At 38.7% G+C, this 12,504-nt stretch overlaps 1 protein-coding gene across 2 annotated transcripts; it reads left to right on the top strand.

Annotated features, from left to right (window-relative positions):
* Positions 1-1,701: 1,701 nt before the first annotated feature.
* LOC127253113 (protein PUTATIVE RECOMBINATION INITIATION DEFECT 1) lies at positions 1,702-12,124 on the top strand. Of its 2 annotated transcripts, XM_051277554.1 has the most exons (10): positions 1,702-2,160; positions 3,009-3,118; positions 3,205-3,383; positions 4,139-4,426; positions 4,716-5,670; positions 5,764-6,475; positions 6,552-6,832; positions 6,911-7,559; positions 7,718-7,808; positions 8,774-12,124. In XM_051277554.1, exons 1-10 carry the CDS (start codon positions 1,711-1,713, stop codon positions 8,833-8,835), a joined length of 3,777 nt encoding a protein of 1,258 aa, XP_051133511.1. In that variant the 5' UTR covers positions 1,702-1,710; the 3' UTR covers positions 8,836-12,124. The 2 variants fall into 2 exon arrangements, with proteins under 2 accessions (XP_051133511.1, XP_051133510.1); XM_051277553.1 differs by lacking the exon at positions 8,774-12,124 and having other exon boundaries at positions 7,718-8,147.
* Positions 12,125-12,504: the final 380 nt, after the last annotated feature.

The raw sequence follows: 12,504 nt of genomic DNA, 5'->3' as shown, positions 1-12,504 counted from the left end.
ATATTATAGTACCTCTTTAGCCACAAAAGAAATGTATTAAAATGTACACACTTTGAGGAGTTGTCCCTAAACAAATTCAAGTAGCAAAAGTAGATATTGTTTCTTCATAAAGCCGCCCACAGTTCGTGAAAAAGTGTTAAATGGAAGATACATAAGTGATCCTAGTCCTACACAAACCATACAAACTAGCTACTACATGCAGTTAATGAAACAAAATACAAATAAACATTAGTATAGTAATAACTAAATTAGCCAATATTAGAAGAAGTAGCATTGAAATATCCTCCATTTGTCTATTCTCCCCATAGCCTAAACATGTACATCGACAAGCAGTACTCACACGCGGATGTTGTGAGCTTGTAGTTGAATCACCAGCGTAGAAAGATCTATTTTTCTTCATTTCAAACTCTCGGTACGATTGTTCATTTAGATATTCTTCTCAACATAACCATTTATCACAAGGATTACATCTGTATTATAACCTACCTGGATTGTTGACGCTATTCGAAACTCTTAGCACACCATCCCTCCCACAGGAACATTTTCACCCTATTTCCCATAGAACCCCTTATAAATTTCACAACCTTGCAAATCTGCACAAGCATAACAACATCACAACTATAACATTACTACCATCCCATCCATTGAGTTTCATATCAAATGCCGACAAAGTATATTCAGAAGGTTTCACACAAATAAACAATAACAACATCAACAATACTCAAAAGCTTTCGCCATTTTTCTAAAGACGTAGTATGTGATGCTAATCCACAACATCCAGACTAAAATAAGTTCCATTGGCATCAAATTCAAATCTTGACAAGAAACAACTAAAGCAAAAGCCAAAATCGAATGACTTCTCCACAGATATTCTACACATATCGATCAAATATTGCTCCAAATTCATATTCAAGTTTCTCAACACTAAACAATAAACCACAATGAGTTGCAACATCCAAAAAAAACTAGCCTTTTGTCTAAAAACAATATTTTCTCATCTGAATACCAAATAGACAAACACACCACGCTACAAAATTACAAATCATTACTAGAAAAACTTCCACAGAAATGTCGTAAGTTGGACAGTAAGATGCTTCCAAAAGCAGATTTCACCATCACCCAAAATTATTTAACTAAAAAAGATCCATGCTAGTGCAAACATGGCTTCAATTGTAACCTGTAATCTCTTGTATATGCACCAAATCGATTACGTTAAACTCCTCATTCATAGCAACAAAGCCCTAAATTTTGCTAAGATTTCAATTTTTCAAATCAAATGCTACCAAGATTCGATTCAAACCAATGAAAAATGACAGACAGAAAACTTACCGGAGGGGACGACGGGAGAGTACTTGCGTAAAAAAACACTCGCCTTTGATGGCCGAAAAGGAGAAGAACGAGAAGTAGAAAAAGACATAAAGAAAGAATTGTGAATAGAAGAATAAAAGTTGGGGTTGTTGTGCCTCGTCTGCGCCAAGCACAAGCCAAGTTTTGACGAAAAATTGCTATCGAAACATATTCTTTGACCATATTTTTCATGTTGGGATAGACTGCCTCTAAAGAATAAAAAATTAGTAAATCAAAAATACAAAAATGAACATTGAACATACCCAAACCAAACACAGACACGTGTATGAATATATATACACATATATATAAAATCCCTTTTTCAAAAATTTCCCGCCTCTCATTTGAATTCGAACCCTCAGTATGAGCTCCATCATCGCCTCACCGGCGACGGTGCCGCCGCCGGAAACTTGTACGCAGGGCCACCGCTCTACTCTCATCCTCCCAACAGCCGAGGGAGGCTCCATCTGCCTTCTCTGCCTCTCCAATCTATTTTCCAATCCCAATTCCCCCACCGTCCATGTCTCCTACGCCCTTTCCCAGCTTTCTCTGGCCGCCTCTCAGCCTCAATTCCTCCACTCTCTTCTCACCTTCCACCCCCACTTTCTAATCTCCCCACTGCTCGCTGTCTTATCCAACTTCGAAGACGAGCCCACTGCCACACAAGCCATTGATCTGATCCAGAGATTGTGTGATGGCTCCAGCAGCAATGGCGGTTGCAGCAGCCAGAATGTGCGTCAGGAGTTTGTCTCTAGGGTTTCGGATTGGCTTTCAGGTGGATCGTTGGGTTGGAGCCGCCGCCAGCTATTCATGGTAAGAACCGAGCCAACCTTTGTTATATATATACAATGACGAGTTTACAAGAATTTCACTATGGCGGTTGTATACGTATGTGTGCATTATTTGGAGAGTGCAACAATAGAAGCTAAAGTGCAGCAAAATGAGGGCTATTGCTCTTATGAATTGAAAATTTTAAAGCAAATGTAATAATCACACCTTGATTTAGATAAGGAAGTAACCAGGCAGGTTGGGATGAGTTTGCATTATGAACAATATGCTCTGTAGGTTAAGAACTTTAGATTCTGCTTCAATTATCAGATATGTAAGTTCTAGCTGTAAAATTAGGTGAATCTTTGTATTATGGAGGTATTAAAAGCATCCCAGTCTCTCAGATAGATTAACTGTTGAATAGGACTACAGAGTTTTGTCTTCTGAGAAAACTAAAGGTTATATCACTGCTATGAAATTAGGCATAATGTTTCGGGATATGGTAAGTCTAAAATATAGCAAATTGCTTACCAAAAATGCATGTAAAAGGTATATATGAAACTGGAGTATGTGTATTTCTAACATAACAAAATTTTCATGACATCATAGTGGCATAACCTATGAGATCGAGAGCTCAGCATGCTTCTAAATAATAAAATAAGCTTGTAACTGGAAATTCCATTTGATTCTCGCAAATTTTTAGATCTTTTGTCTTTTATCTTGCACATGACTGTGTTGTTTGAGAAAGTGTTTTTATTTAATGCATTTTGTGCAATAACTTAATATCAAAAGCTTGTTCTGGATGAATTTAAACTCCGAAGAATGGTTGGTTTCTATTGTTCAGCCTTGCTATGTTGTGTAATAACTCACTCCCCTCCCCTTGTCAAATGCAGCTCCATTGCTTTGGTGTCCTCTTAAATACTCAGGACTGTGATCTCTACACATGCATAAAAAACAAAGATGCACTAGTTTCGAACCTTGTTGTTGGACTACAGTTGTCAAAGTGAGTATTACTTAAACATGAACTAACCAGTCTTTTTGCATCTTGCTCCACTTTCTCCTAATACGAGCTTTTCTCCTCAATTGCAGCGATGAAATCCAAGGGGAGATTATGTTTGTTCTTTATAGATCATCCCTCCTCCACTACAAATACATGGATGATTATGGAGCTGAAGATCTGTTACTTCCTTATTGCAATAAGTTTTTGAATGTGGCAATTGATGTTTTACTAAAAAGTCAGAGTGATGAAGTTCGGATCAACTGTGTGGGTTAGTTCTTATCCTTTTTTTTTTTTTATTTATTTATTTTTGGAACTTTCCTGTGCATATTTGGGAGTCAAATTCAACAACAATCCTAGGTAAGGCACCAACCTGCCTTTGAATAAGATAAAAGTCTGAATGTTAGCAAGAAATTCCTAAAGATATATAGAGAGAGTGAATATAATATGGTCATGGTGATACCTGTAGACTGGACTTCCCTAAAGCCAGTCCATCAGTGATTTATCTTCCACCTTCCATTTCTAGTGCCAACCTGGTCACAGATGAAACTGTCCTTACGACGTATCACATTGTATGAAGAAGATTTGATGTAACTTGTTCACCAAAAAAGAAAGAGAGAGATTCATGCCTCTGAATTTTGATTTATACTGTTCTCCAATTGTGAGACAACTAAGAAAGAAGGCCAATCAGCTGAGAAAGACTTGTTTTTAAAACATGACAGTATTGGCTTTCCAGATTTCCGAAAGAATGGCCTTCTAGTCTGAACCTAATTTAGAAATTTGTATTTTTTCTTTTTAATTTTAATTTTTTATGCAGGGCATCCATTAGACTAAGACTTTCTTCCAGAGGAATTGTTTCTGGCACTCATATCCAGAATGACAATAGCAAGCTTTGATTTGATATTTCAGTTTCTAAGTAGTTTCTAACACAATCATTCTAATTAGTTTGTTTGATTTCACAAAAAATTTAAAAGTACTTGTTTGCAGGTTAATTTGTGTATCATAACCACTTATTACTCTATGTAGCATTCTTGACGGTGTTGGCTCGTCGGGGGTTTTTTGCAAGCATGGATTCCCTTGATACCAATGATTTCATGCAATTAACAGTTCATGAAAAGGATGGTCCACTTGTCGAAGTCTTGTTTGCTGAGGCAGTTAAAGGCCCCCTTCTTTCTTCAGATAGTCAAGTACAGATCGCCACAATGGATTTGATATCCATCTATCTTTCATCAACAGATGTATCAGGGAAACAATGCCAAGCACTACTAGAAGAGAACATAGCAGATTATATTTTTGAAATACTGAGATTATCAGGTGAGGTGGAACAGTAGGCGAAAACTGATGATGATGCTAAAGTAGTAAAATAAAAAAGATACAATGTTATAAAACTGTAGTAAATTGTCATCAGCTTATTCATTTCACTTTTATTGATATAGTTTGATAATCTATCAATATTTCTTGTGCAAACAAATTAATATGTGTGTTTTTACCTACTTGCCTGTGCTCCAGGAGTTTTATCTCTTCTGTTCATATTTTGTATCCATTGACTTCCAGTATAAAAAATCTTTCTTATTTCTCACTTTCTGATTTGGTGATTATTTAGGAAACAAAGATTCAATCATCAACTCTTCAGTTCTGGTTCTAGATCTTTTATCAAATGCAAAGCAAGCCTTCAGACAGAGGCTGGCAATTGGGTTCTCGACGATGGTTCTCACTCTTCGTTATGTAGCTGAAATTCCTTTCCAAACCGTGCAATGTCAGCTACTGAAGCTTATTTTGAATTGTGTGGAAGACTGTCCTGGAGTAGTTTCCCCCTCAAGTGCAGAAGAAATAAGTAGCATTTTGTTAGGGATGTTTAAGAAAAATATCGGCATGCTTCCAGAGGCATTCTCCTTGTCTTGCTTAATTCTAGTGGCTATAATGAAATGTTCATCATCCTGTGGAAATTCAAGCTTGGCAGCCTCAGTCATAGATGCATCAAGGTCAGCTGTTTCAATGTGTTTGGGAAGTATTTATGCAGACACTGATCAAATTTTGCATTCCCTTTACCTACTAAAGGAAGCAAGTGTGTTTGATGAGGAAGGTAACTTCTCTACCTCCCAAAGTGTGAGGCTAAGGGGCTGTATCATTGACATACTTAAATCTCAAATTCTACCTTGGTTTGTAATGGTGTTTAATGAATTGGAGGAAGAATCCATTGCCTTAGGTGTGATTGAAACTTTCCAAACTATACTACTTCAAGATTCTGACGTCGATACCAAAAGTTTTGCTGAGATTCTAGTTTCATCTTCATGGTTCAGCATATTATTTGGGTGTTTGGGTTTGTTTCCTACAGAAAGCTTGAAGTTGAGGGTATATCTAATCTTCAGTTCACTTGTGGATGTACTTGTGGGCAGTGATTTTGGGCAACCGATTAGGGATGCTGCTCTCTCTCTGCCTTCTGACCCTACAGATTTGCTATTCCTTCTTGGGCAAGAGAGTTCCCATAATCTAGAGTTGCTTTCTTGTCAATCTGCAGTTCTGTTGATATTGTACCTAACTTCTCTTTACAATGACAGGTAAACATTCTCCTCAATGTTATTCTGTCTCAAACAGGAAATTGATATTAAAGGAGATTATAAGACTTTTTAACATTTTGTTTATATGTTCAGGATTGCCGATGACAAACTCGTTCTAGCTTCCCTGGAGCAATTCATTTTACTTAACAGCAGTCACTTTTTTGCTGAAGCTTCTGCCTTTGTGACTGTAGAGCTTCTAGTCAATCTGTATGGTCTTTACAGAGGATTGGCTAAGATGAGTTACCAAATGCTTTATAGCCCAGAAGCAGAAAAAAGACTTTTTCAGCTGTTAGGTGAAAATGAATGGGATTCTTTTTTGACTAAAATCCACTTAACTTCATTGAGATGGCTGTTTGAACAAGAAAGACTCTGGAAATTATTGTCATATCAGATATTAAACTTCTGCAGACGCAACTCCTCAGTTGGCAACTGCGTCGTATTATATCATGAATCTAGTGGAGAAATTGATTTGCATGTTCTTGCTGAGCTGATAGCATCTGGAGACAACTTTGGAGCAAAGATATTTGTATGCTTGCTGGGAGATCTTGCAGAAAGTGCTTCTGAAGAGTTTGACATCATTTCAGTATTGAAAACATATGCAGAATTAATTGAAATCTCTCCTACTACTGCAGATCAGCTTTGCATTCATGGGATAGATGGTGTGCTACAGAACCTTTACAATTTTTCGAAACACACTCTCCCAGAATTGTTCATGGCTACATCTCGATTTGCTTTCAGCATTTTGCAACATGCACACTCTGAATCCGTAACTAATAGCGACACTTGGGCAGGGATTGCTTTCCAGGTATGCAAAATCTGCCATCTTTGTGAGGTTCTCATGTAGCTGAAGAACCTTAATCAGGAATTTGCCCATTTTGTAGTTGATGGATTTCCTCTTACCAGTTGTGGCCTCGGATGGATGGACTGAATCTGTTCTCACAGTAATTGGCTTACTTTGTCTAATTTTGCATCACTCAGCTCAGGGAGGATTAACAGAAGCTTCGAAAATTATAGTTTTGAATGTTCCTTTGATATCAATAGTTAATACCATAATCCATGAAGCCTGTGCGAAGGGACCTGCTCTATCTGATTGTGATGAGGGAACAGAAACAGGGGAAGTTCTCATGTTCCTGCTTTCACTTGTTTTTTTCTCCCTGAGAAGGTAAATCATATTACAACTCATGTAAGAGAAGCATACCATCTTATCATACTTCTCACACTGACTTCATTTTTGTCACAGTGTACGGGCCAGTCTACCAGGTACCATGATTTTGTCCGATGAAGAAAGTGATACGCAGCAACTGTCCTATGTTGGCATCCAATGCCGCGACCTGTGCAAGTTGTTGCACTTTGGATCAGCTACAATCAAACTGATTGCTTCCTTTTGTCTTGTGGAACTATTCGAAGGAATATCAGCTAACCTGAGTAGACAAGCTGATGATTTTAACTTCAGAGAAGGCTACCTATTGTCATTATCATCTATACTGGAGGGCCTGATCTTTTTTGATGACATCAGAGTCGCGCTGAACTGCTCACGATGTTTATCATCTCTCATGACATGGAAAGAGCTGAAAATCGAAACCATGTTTTCTCAGGACAATTGGTGTAGACTGATAGTGGAGGAGCTGGTGATGTCCTTGTCTACTCAAAGTCTAACATCAAAATCTTTCAGACTCCATCAAAAGCCAGCTCTTATTTTCGCGGCAGCATTGCTAAGAATGTCTCCTTCCTGGGCGGCGAAAGTGTTCAATGAGTGTGCCGTACAAAGCATCATAAAAAATGTGACCCCGAGCAATGTGAATGCCGAGCTAGTGATTCTGTTTCGGGAGCTTTTGAAGTCCGGCCATCTGAGCGCCGACAATGTTTCGCAGCTAAGTAGAGTGTTCCAGGTGATGGAGAAAAACCACAGTTAATGGATGATCATTCGAGTCTTTTAACTTTTTATTGCTTGTGCATCTTATTTGGCATGTTTGGAGTAGAACATTAGATGTTATTCACTTGAAATGGTTCATTTATAAGAATCTAATGAAAAGTGGGATCTTTGCAGGTGTACAGACAACAAATTTATGCCAATGAGCTTAAAGATAGCTGCACAAAGAATCCTGCAGAATGTTTGGCTCTTAATTCGGATTATATAGGTAAAATTCAAGCATCTCTTTTCAGCTTCATTGCATTGTCTAGCTATTATCCTGAAAATAGACTTGTTGAGAGGAAAGAAATTTTACAAGAGATAGAATTATTCACTACATGTTTTGATGGATAGGATGACGACCCCATAATATTTGAGCAAGTATCAGTTCTTGGTTAGGAACTAGAGAGAGAGAGAGAGAGAGAGAGAGAGAGAGAGAGAGAGAGAGCTAGATTTGTGTGAATAAACCTAAGCTGTAGCTAGTTGTTAGTGTTGACAAATCACTCATACATTGTTGCATACATAATGATTATGGGTGCCTTTGGTTATGCGCTAATGTTTTAGTAGAAGGTGGATTGAAAACGATTTATTTAATTTGTGATAGTAATATATTATTTTCGTTATATACTTTAATTATATTTTTAATTTTATAATTAATAGTTTTCTTAATATTAATTAAATTAATTAATTATTTTAATTTTAATTTATAATTATTTATATTAATATATTTTTTAATTATTTACTAATTATATTTTATCTAGATTTTGCAAAAAATGGACAAATGAAATATTATATAAGACTAAAAAAAATAAATTAAAATATGTGTTTAATTATTGTAGTAGCTATATTCTAATAAAATATACAATACAAATATAATTTGCAAATAATAAAATTTTATATACTAAAAATAGATAACAAATATTAATATTTATTTATAATTAATATAAATTAATTTTATAAATAAATTAAAAGTTTTGAATGTATTTAAATTTATTTATTTATTAAAAAAAGATATAAATAATTTTTAAATTATGCAGAATCTCTAAAATTTGTGTCATTTGTTTAGTATTTAGATGGTGCAATCCCAAATAGTTGTCTGTCCATCAAACCAAGTTCATGCTTAACTTCCAAAAGTCCTAAGTTGTAAGACTCCATTTTCTGTTCCAAGTAGCGAATGCAATTTGGCAAGTGTAGAACAAGAGCAACACCTCGAAGAACTAGTTGTCCATGAAAGGCAATACTCCTTGGTTGATTAGTGGCGATTTCAATGCCATTGTGGATATTTTGGAGAGGAAGGAGCCGTGGCAGTCAGGGCTTCGTTCTATTCGGGATTTTTCAGAAGCGATACTTGATGCCAATCTCCATGATGTCGGGTTTGAAGGATAGCTGCACACATGGACTAATAGACGTGTGTAGAAATGCCTTGATCGAGTTTTATATAGTACATTGTGGGAGGAGCTTGCGGAGGCAGCTCGTGTTCGGCACCTCCCTCATTCAACGCTCCTTGTTCGGATTTTTTACAGGAGCCACAGGGTTTCGTTCTGATTTCAGAACATATGGACGCATCACTATACTTTCTTAGACTATGTGCGGCAGAGTTAGGAGGCTCTGACGGGTATTGTGAGAGTAAGGCTTCCGACGGGCCTTCTTACATTGAGAATGAAACTCGGGCACCTTAAACAAGCGCTCAAGTGGTGAAATAAGAATGTATGTAGGAATGTGTTTCATACATTGGAGGGTGCCGAAAAGGAGTCTGCGGTATGTGAGGAGAAGTCTGATTGGGATCCATCGGAGGCTACTTTGCTTCGTCGACAACGTAGTGCAGTGGCATTGACGCATGCGATTGCGTTGGAGGAAGCGTATTGGAGACAAAAGGCGGCATGTCGATGGGCGGTGGATGGAAGCACAACTCCCGGTTCTTTCATTCCATGGTTCGGGAGCATCGGCGACATGCATCGATATTTTTTATGCGTGACGGTGATTGATCATATCCAAGCATTTGGAGATAAAGGACTCGACCGTAGGTACTTCTAATCTATGTTTGATGAGGAGGACGATGCGGATACCTCGGGGATGAATGACCTTGCTGATCCGCTGCAGCAAGTTCCGCCGGAGGAAAATTTGCGACTTTTGGCGTTACCGACATTAGCAGAGGTTCGGGAGGTGGTGTTCTCGATAGATGCGGATAGTGTGGCTGGTTCATATAGATTTTCAGCAGCGTTTTATCGTTAATGTTGGGACATCATAGGCCCCAATGTTCTCACGGCGGTCTTGGACATCAAAGAGGATCATTTGTCGCCAACTTTATTTGTCTTGGCAGCGGACTTGTTATTGCAGGGGTTGGACCAATTATTTGGGAAATTTCTGGATCTCTTTATCATTGCGGAGTGGTTTTCAATTGTCGCATTTGGCGTATGCGGATGATGTTTTGATTTTCGCTAACGCTGGTAGTGTGAGCATTGGCTCTTTGACGGAGTTTTTAGATGATTATGCGCGGATCACCAGGTAAAAGGTGAACTGTCAAAAGAGTCATATAGTGTTGAGTCAGCAATATACGGAGGAGCTCCGTAGGCGGCTCTGGGAGGCCATGAACTTTGGGGAGGCTGAACTCCCGCTTACATATTTGAGAGCCTTATTTTATATGGGATATCGGAGAAACATATTGTATGATGGGCTTCTTGGCAAGCTCCAGAGGTATTTAGCGAATTGGGATAGATCCGTCCTTTCGCATCGAGGATGCCTCAAGTTGATCTGGTGTACACTATCTACTACAGGTTCTTAGGCCGCCGCAGACGGTGCTCCATTCGGTGGAGCAATTATTTGCGAGATTCTTTTGGGGATCTTATCATGGTCATCGTCAGCGACATTGAATTTCTTGGGCAGAGGCTGCGAGATCAGTGGAGGAGGGTTGATTGGGCTTTCGTACATTGACGGATATGGTGGAGGCTTTTCCGTATAAGCTTTGGTAGAGGTTCCGGGATGGCTCGTCTTTATGGGAGCGAGCTATGAGGCACAAATACTTTTGCAGCACTTTTTCTGGGATTGCTCCATGTAGGAATTACAATAGTCCGGTATAGAAGCGATTGTGTGGAGTGCGTGCGGAGGTGCAATCTCGGATCTATTGGAGCTTAGGTCAGGGTGATTGTTATTTTTTATATGATAGATGATGCGGGGAGCAGCCCTGTTGTACGTATCGAGGAGAGTAGTCGCCGTCTTTACTTGTTCGGGAGATGTGGTATGGCGGATCTTAGGATTTGGAGCGCTTTGGGCATATCTCTTGGAGTCGCTAGTTCATCGTGTCTCGAAGATTCTAATAGATGGATTATCGAGTGATAGGATGACCGGGGTGGTATATGGTCATGTCTACTTACTCCTACGATATCGGTCTTTTTATGGAGATTATTTTAGCGGTGTTTACCGGTTGATGATATCCTTCGGCATTATGAGATCCATATAGTATCAAGATGTTATTATTATCCGGCGGAGGAAGAGACGGTCTCTCACCTCTTCTTTGAGTCGGCGGTTATTTGGAAGGTATGGAGCCACTTTGCGGCGCTCTTCCGGTTCACCTTGCCGGAGACATATATGCCGTACATCATGGTATCTTCTTGGAGGCTTTCGACGACACATGCTCGGAGCATTCGGGTTTTCATTCCTATGTTGATTATGTGGTTTTCTTGGACCGCCTGGAATGATGTAAAACGTCGAGGTATATATATATATTTTTTCATCCAATAGGATTATTTGGCGCATGCACTTACACTTGCAGGTACTTTGGTGCTCTGGTATCCTTTTCTAAAAGCATTTGGAGGGAGATCTACATATAGCGATGAGCCTTAAGTTTCGGTATCCTCCGTCAACCCCTCGTCCTCCGATCCTTGTGTGGTGGAAGGCGCTGTCCCCGGGATAGTTTAAGCTCAAAAGGGATGGAGCATCGATCAGGAACCCTGGGCCGGCAGGAGCTGCCGGTATAATTCAAGACGCTCCAGGCTGCGATCGATAGAGCGACAAACACTTTTGCCGAGCTCTATGCGATTTGCATGGAAGTGGACCTAGCGGTGGGTTGAGGTCATTCACCGTTGTGGATCGAGACGGACTCCACCGCTTACATCTCCTTGATATCTTCATCGATCGGTCATTGGACGCTCTAGCCCCTTATTCTTCAGCTTCATTTGCGGCTTTGGGACATCACCTAGAGGATTTCACATGTTTTTTTAGAGGGCAACCGAGTTGCAGACTCATTAGTAGGTATGATGAGCACTCCCTGATGCACGGACTCTCCTTCAAGAAGACATCCCTTGGCGGCCTGAGGGTTTCTTAGAGCGGCCCGAGGGTTTCTTAGAGCGGACGCGAGCGGACTTCCGAGTTTTAGGTTCCGGTAGATTTCTTTATTTGGTCGATTTTGCTTGTGTTAGCTTTTTCAGTTGATATTGGGACATAGACTATGTTGTAGCTCTTCAGTTAGAACTACACATGGCTTGATCTTGGTTTTTTAACCGTAGGCAACTCTTTTGAGCGCAATCATTAAAAAAAATATATAAATGTGTCAACATTCTCAACAAATACACTGCAAACTAAACAAGACATGTCATATTAGACAAATCATGTGTAGCAGATAAAACTTAGAAGCCTTGAGGTCCGAATAATTATTTTATGATATTGATGTATTATTTGGAACTTAAAAATTATTTTTTAATATAATATTAAAAATAAAAAAGTAAAAGCTTAATTTGATATATTTTTTTTAATAAAAACTTTCCACCAAACACAACCTCCTTGTATTTTATTGTTACGCATAGGATTATGGTTTCGATGAGTCTTTTTTTAACACAAATCTTTCCAATTGTATTCTTTGAACTTAATATTTTTAAAAAATATATATATATATTTACAAAATATCTTATCAAATATTATTTTAATATTAA

This window comes from Andrographis paniculata, unplaced genomic scaffold (genome assembly GCF_009805555.1).
Source record: "Andrographis paniculata isolate CXL003 unplaced genomic scaffold, ASM980555v1 Contig49END, whole genome shotgun sequence".
Lineage (NCBI taxonomy): Eukaryota > Viridiplantae > Streptophyta > Magnoliopsida > Lamiales > Acanthaceae > Andrographis > Andrographis paniculata.
The sequence above is the reverse complement of the archived record's forward strand: the minus strand, read 5'-3'. Positions and strand labels throughout refer to the sequence as shown.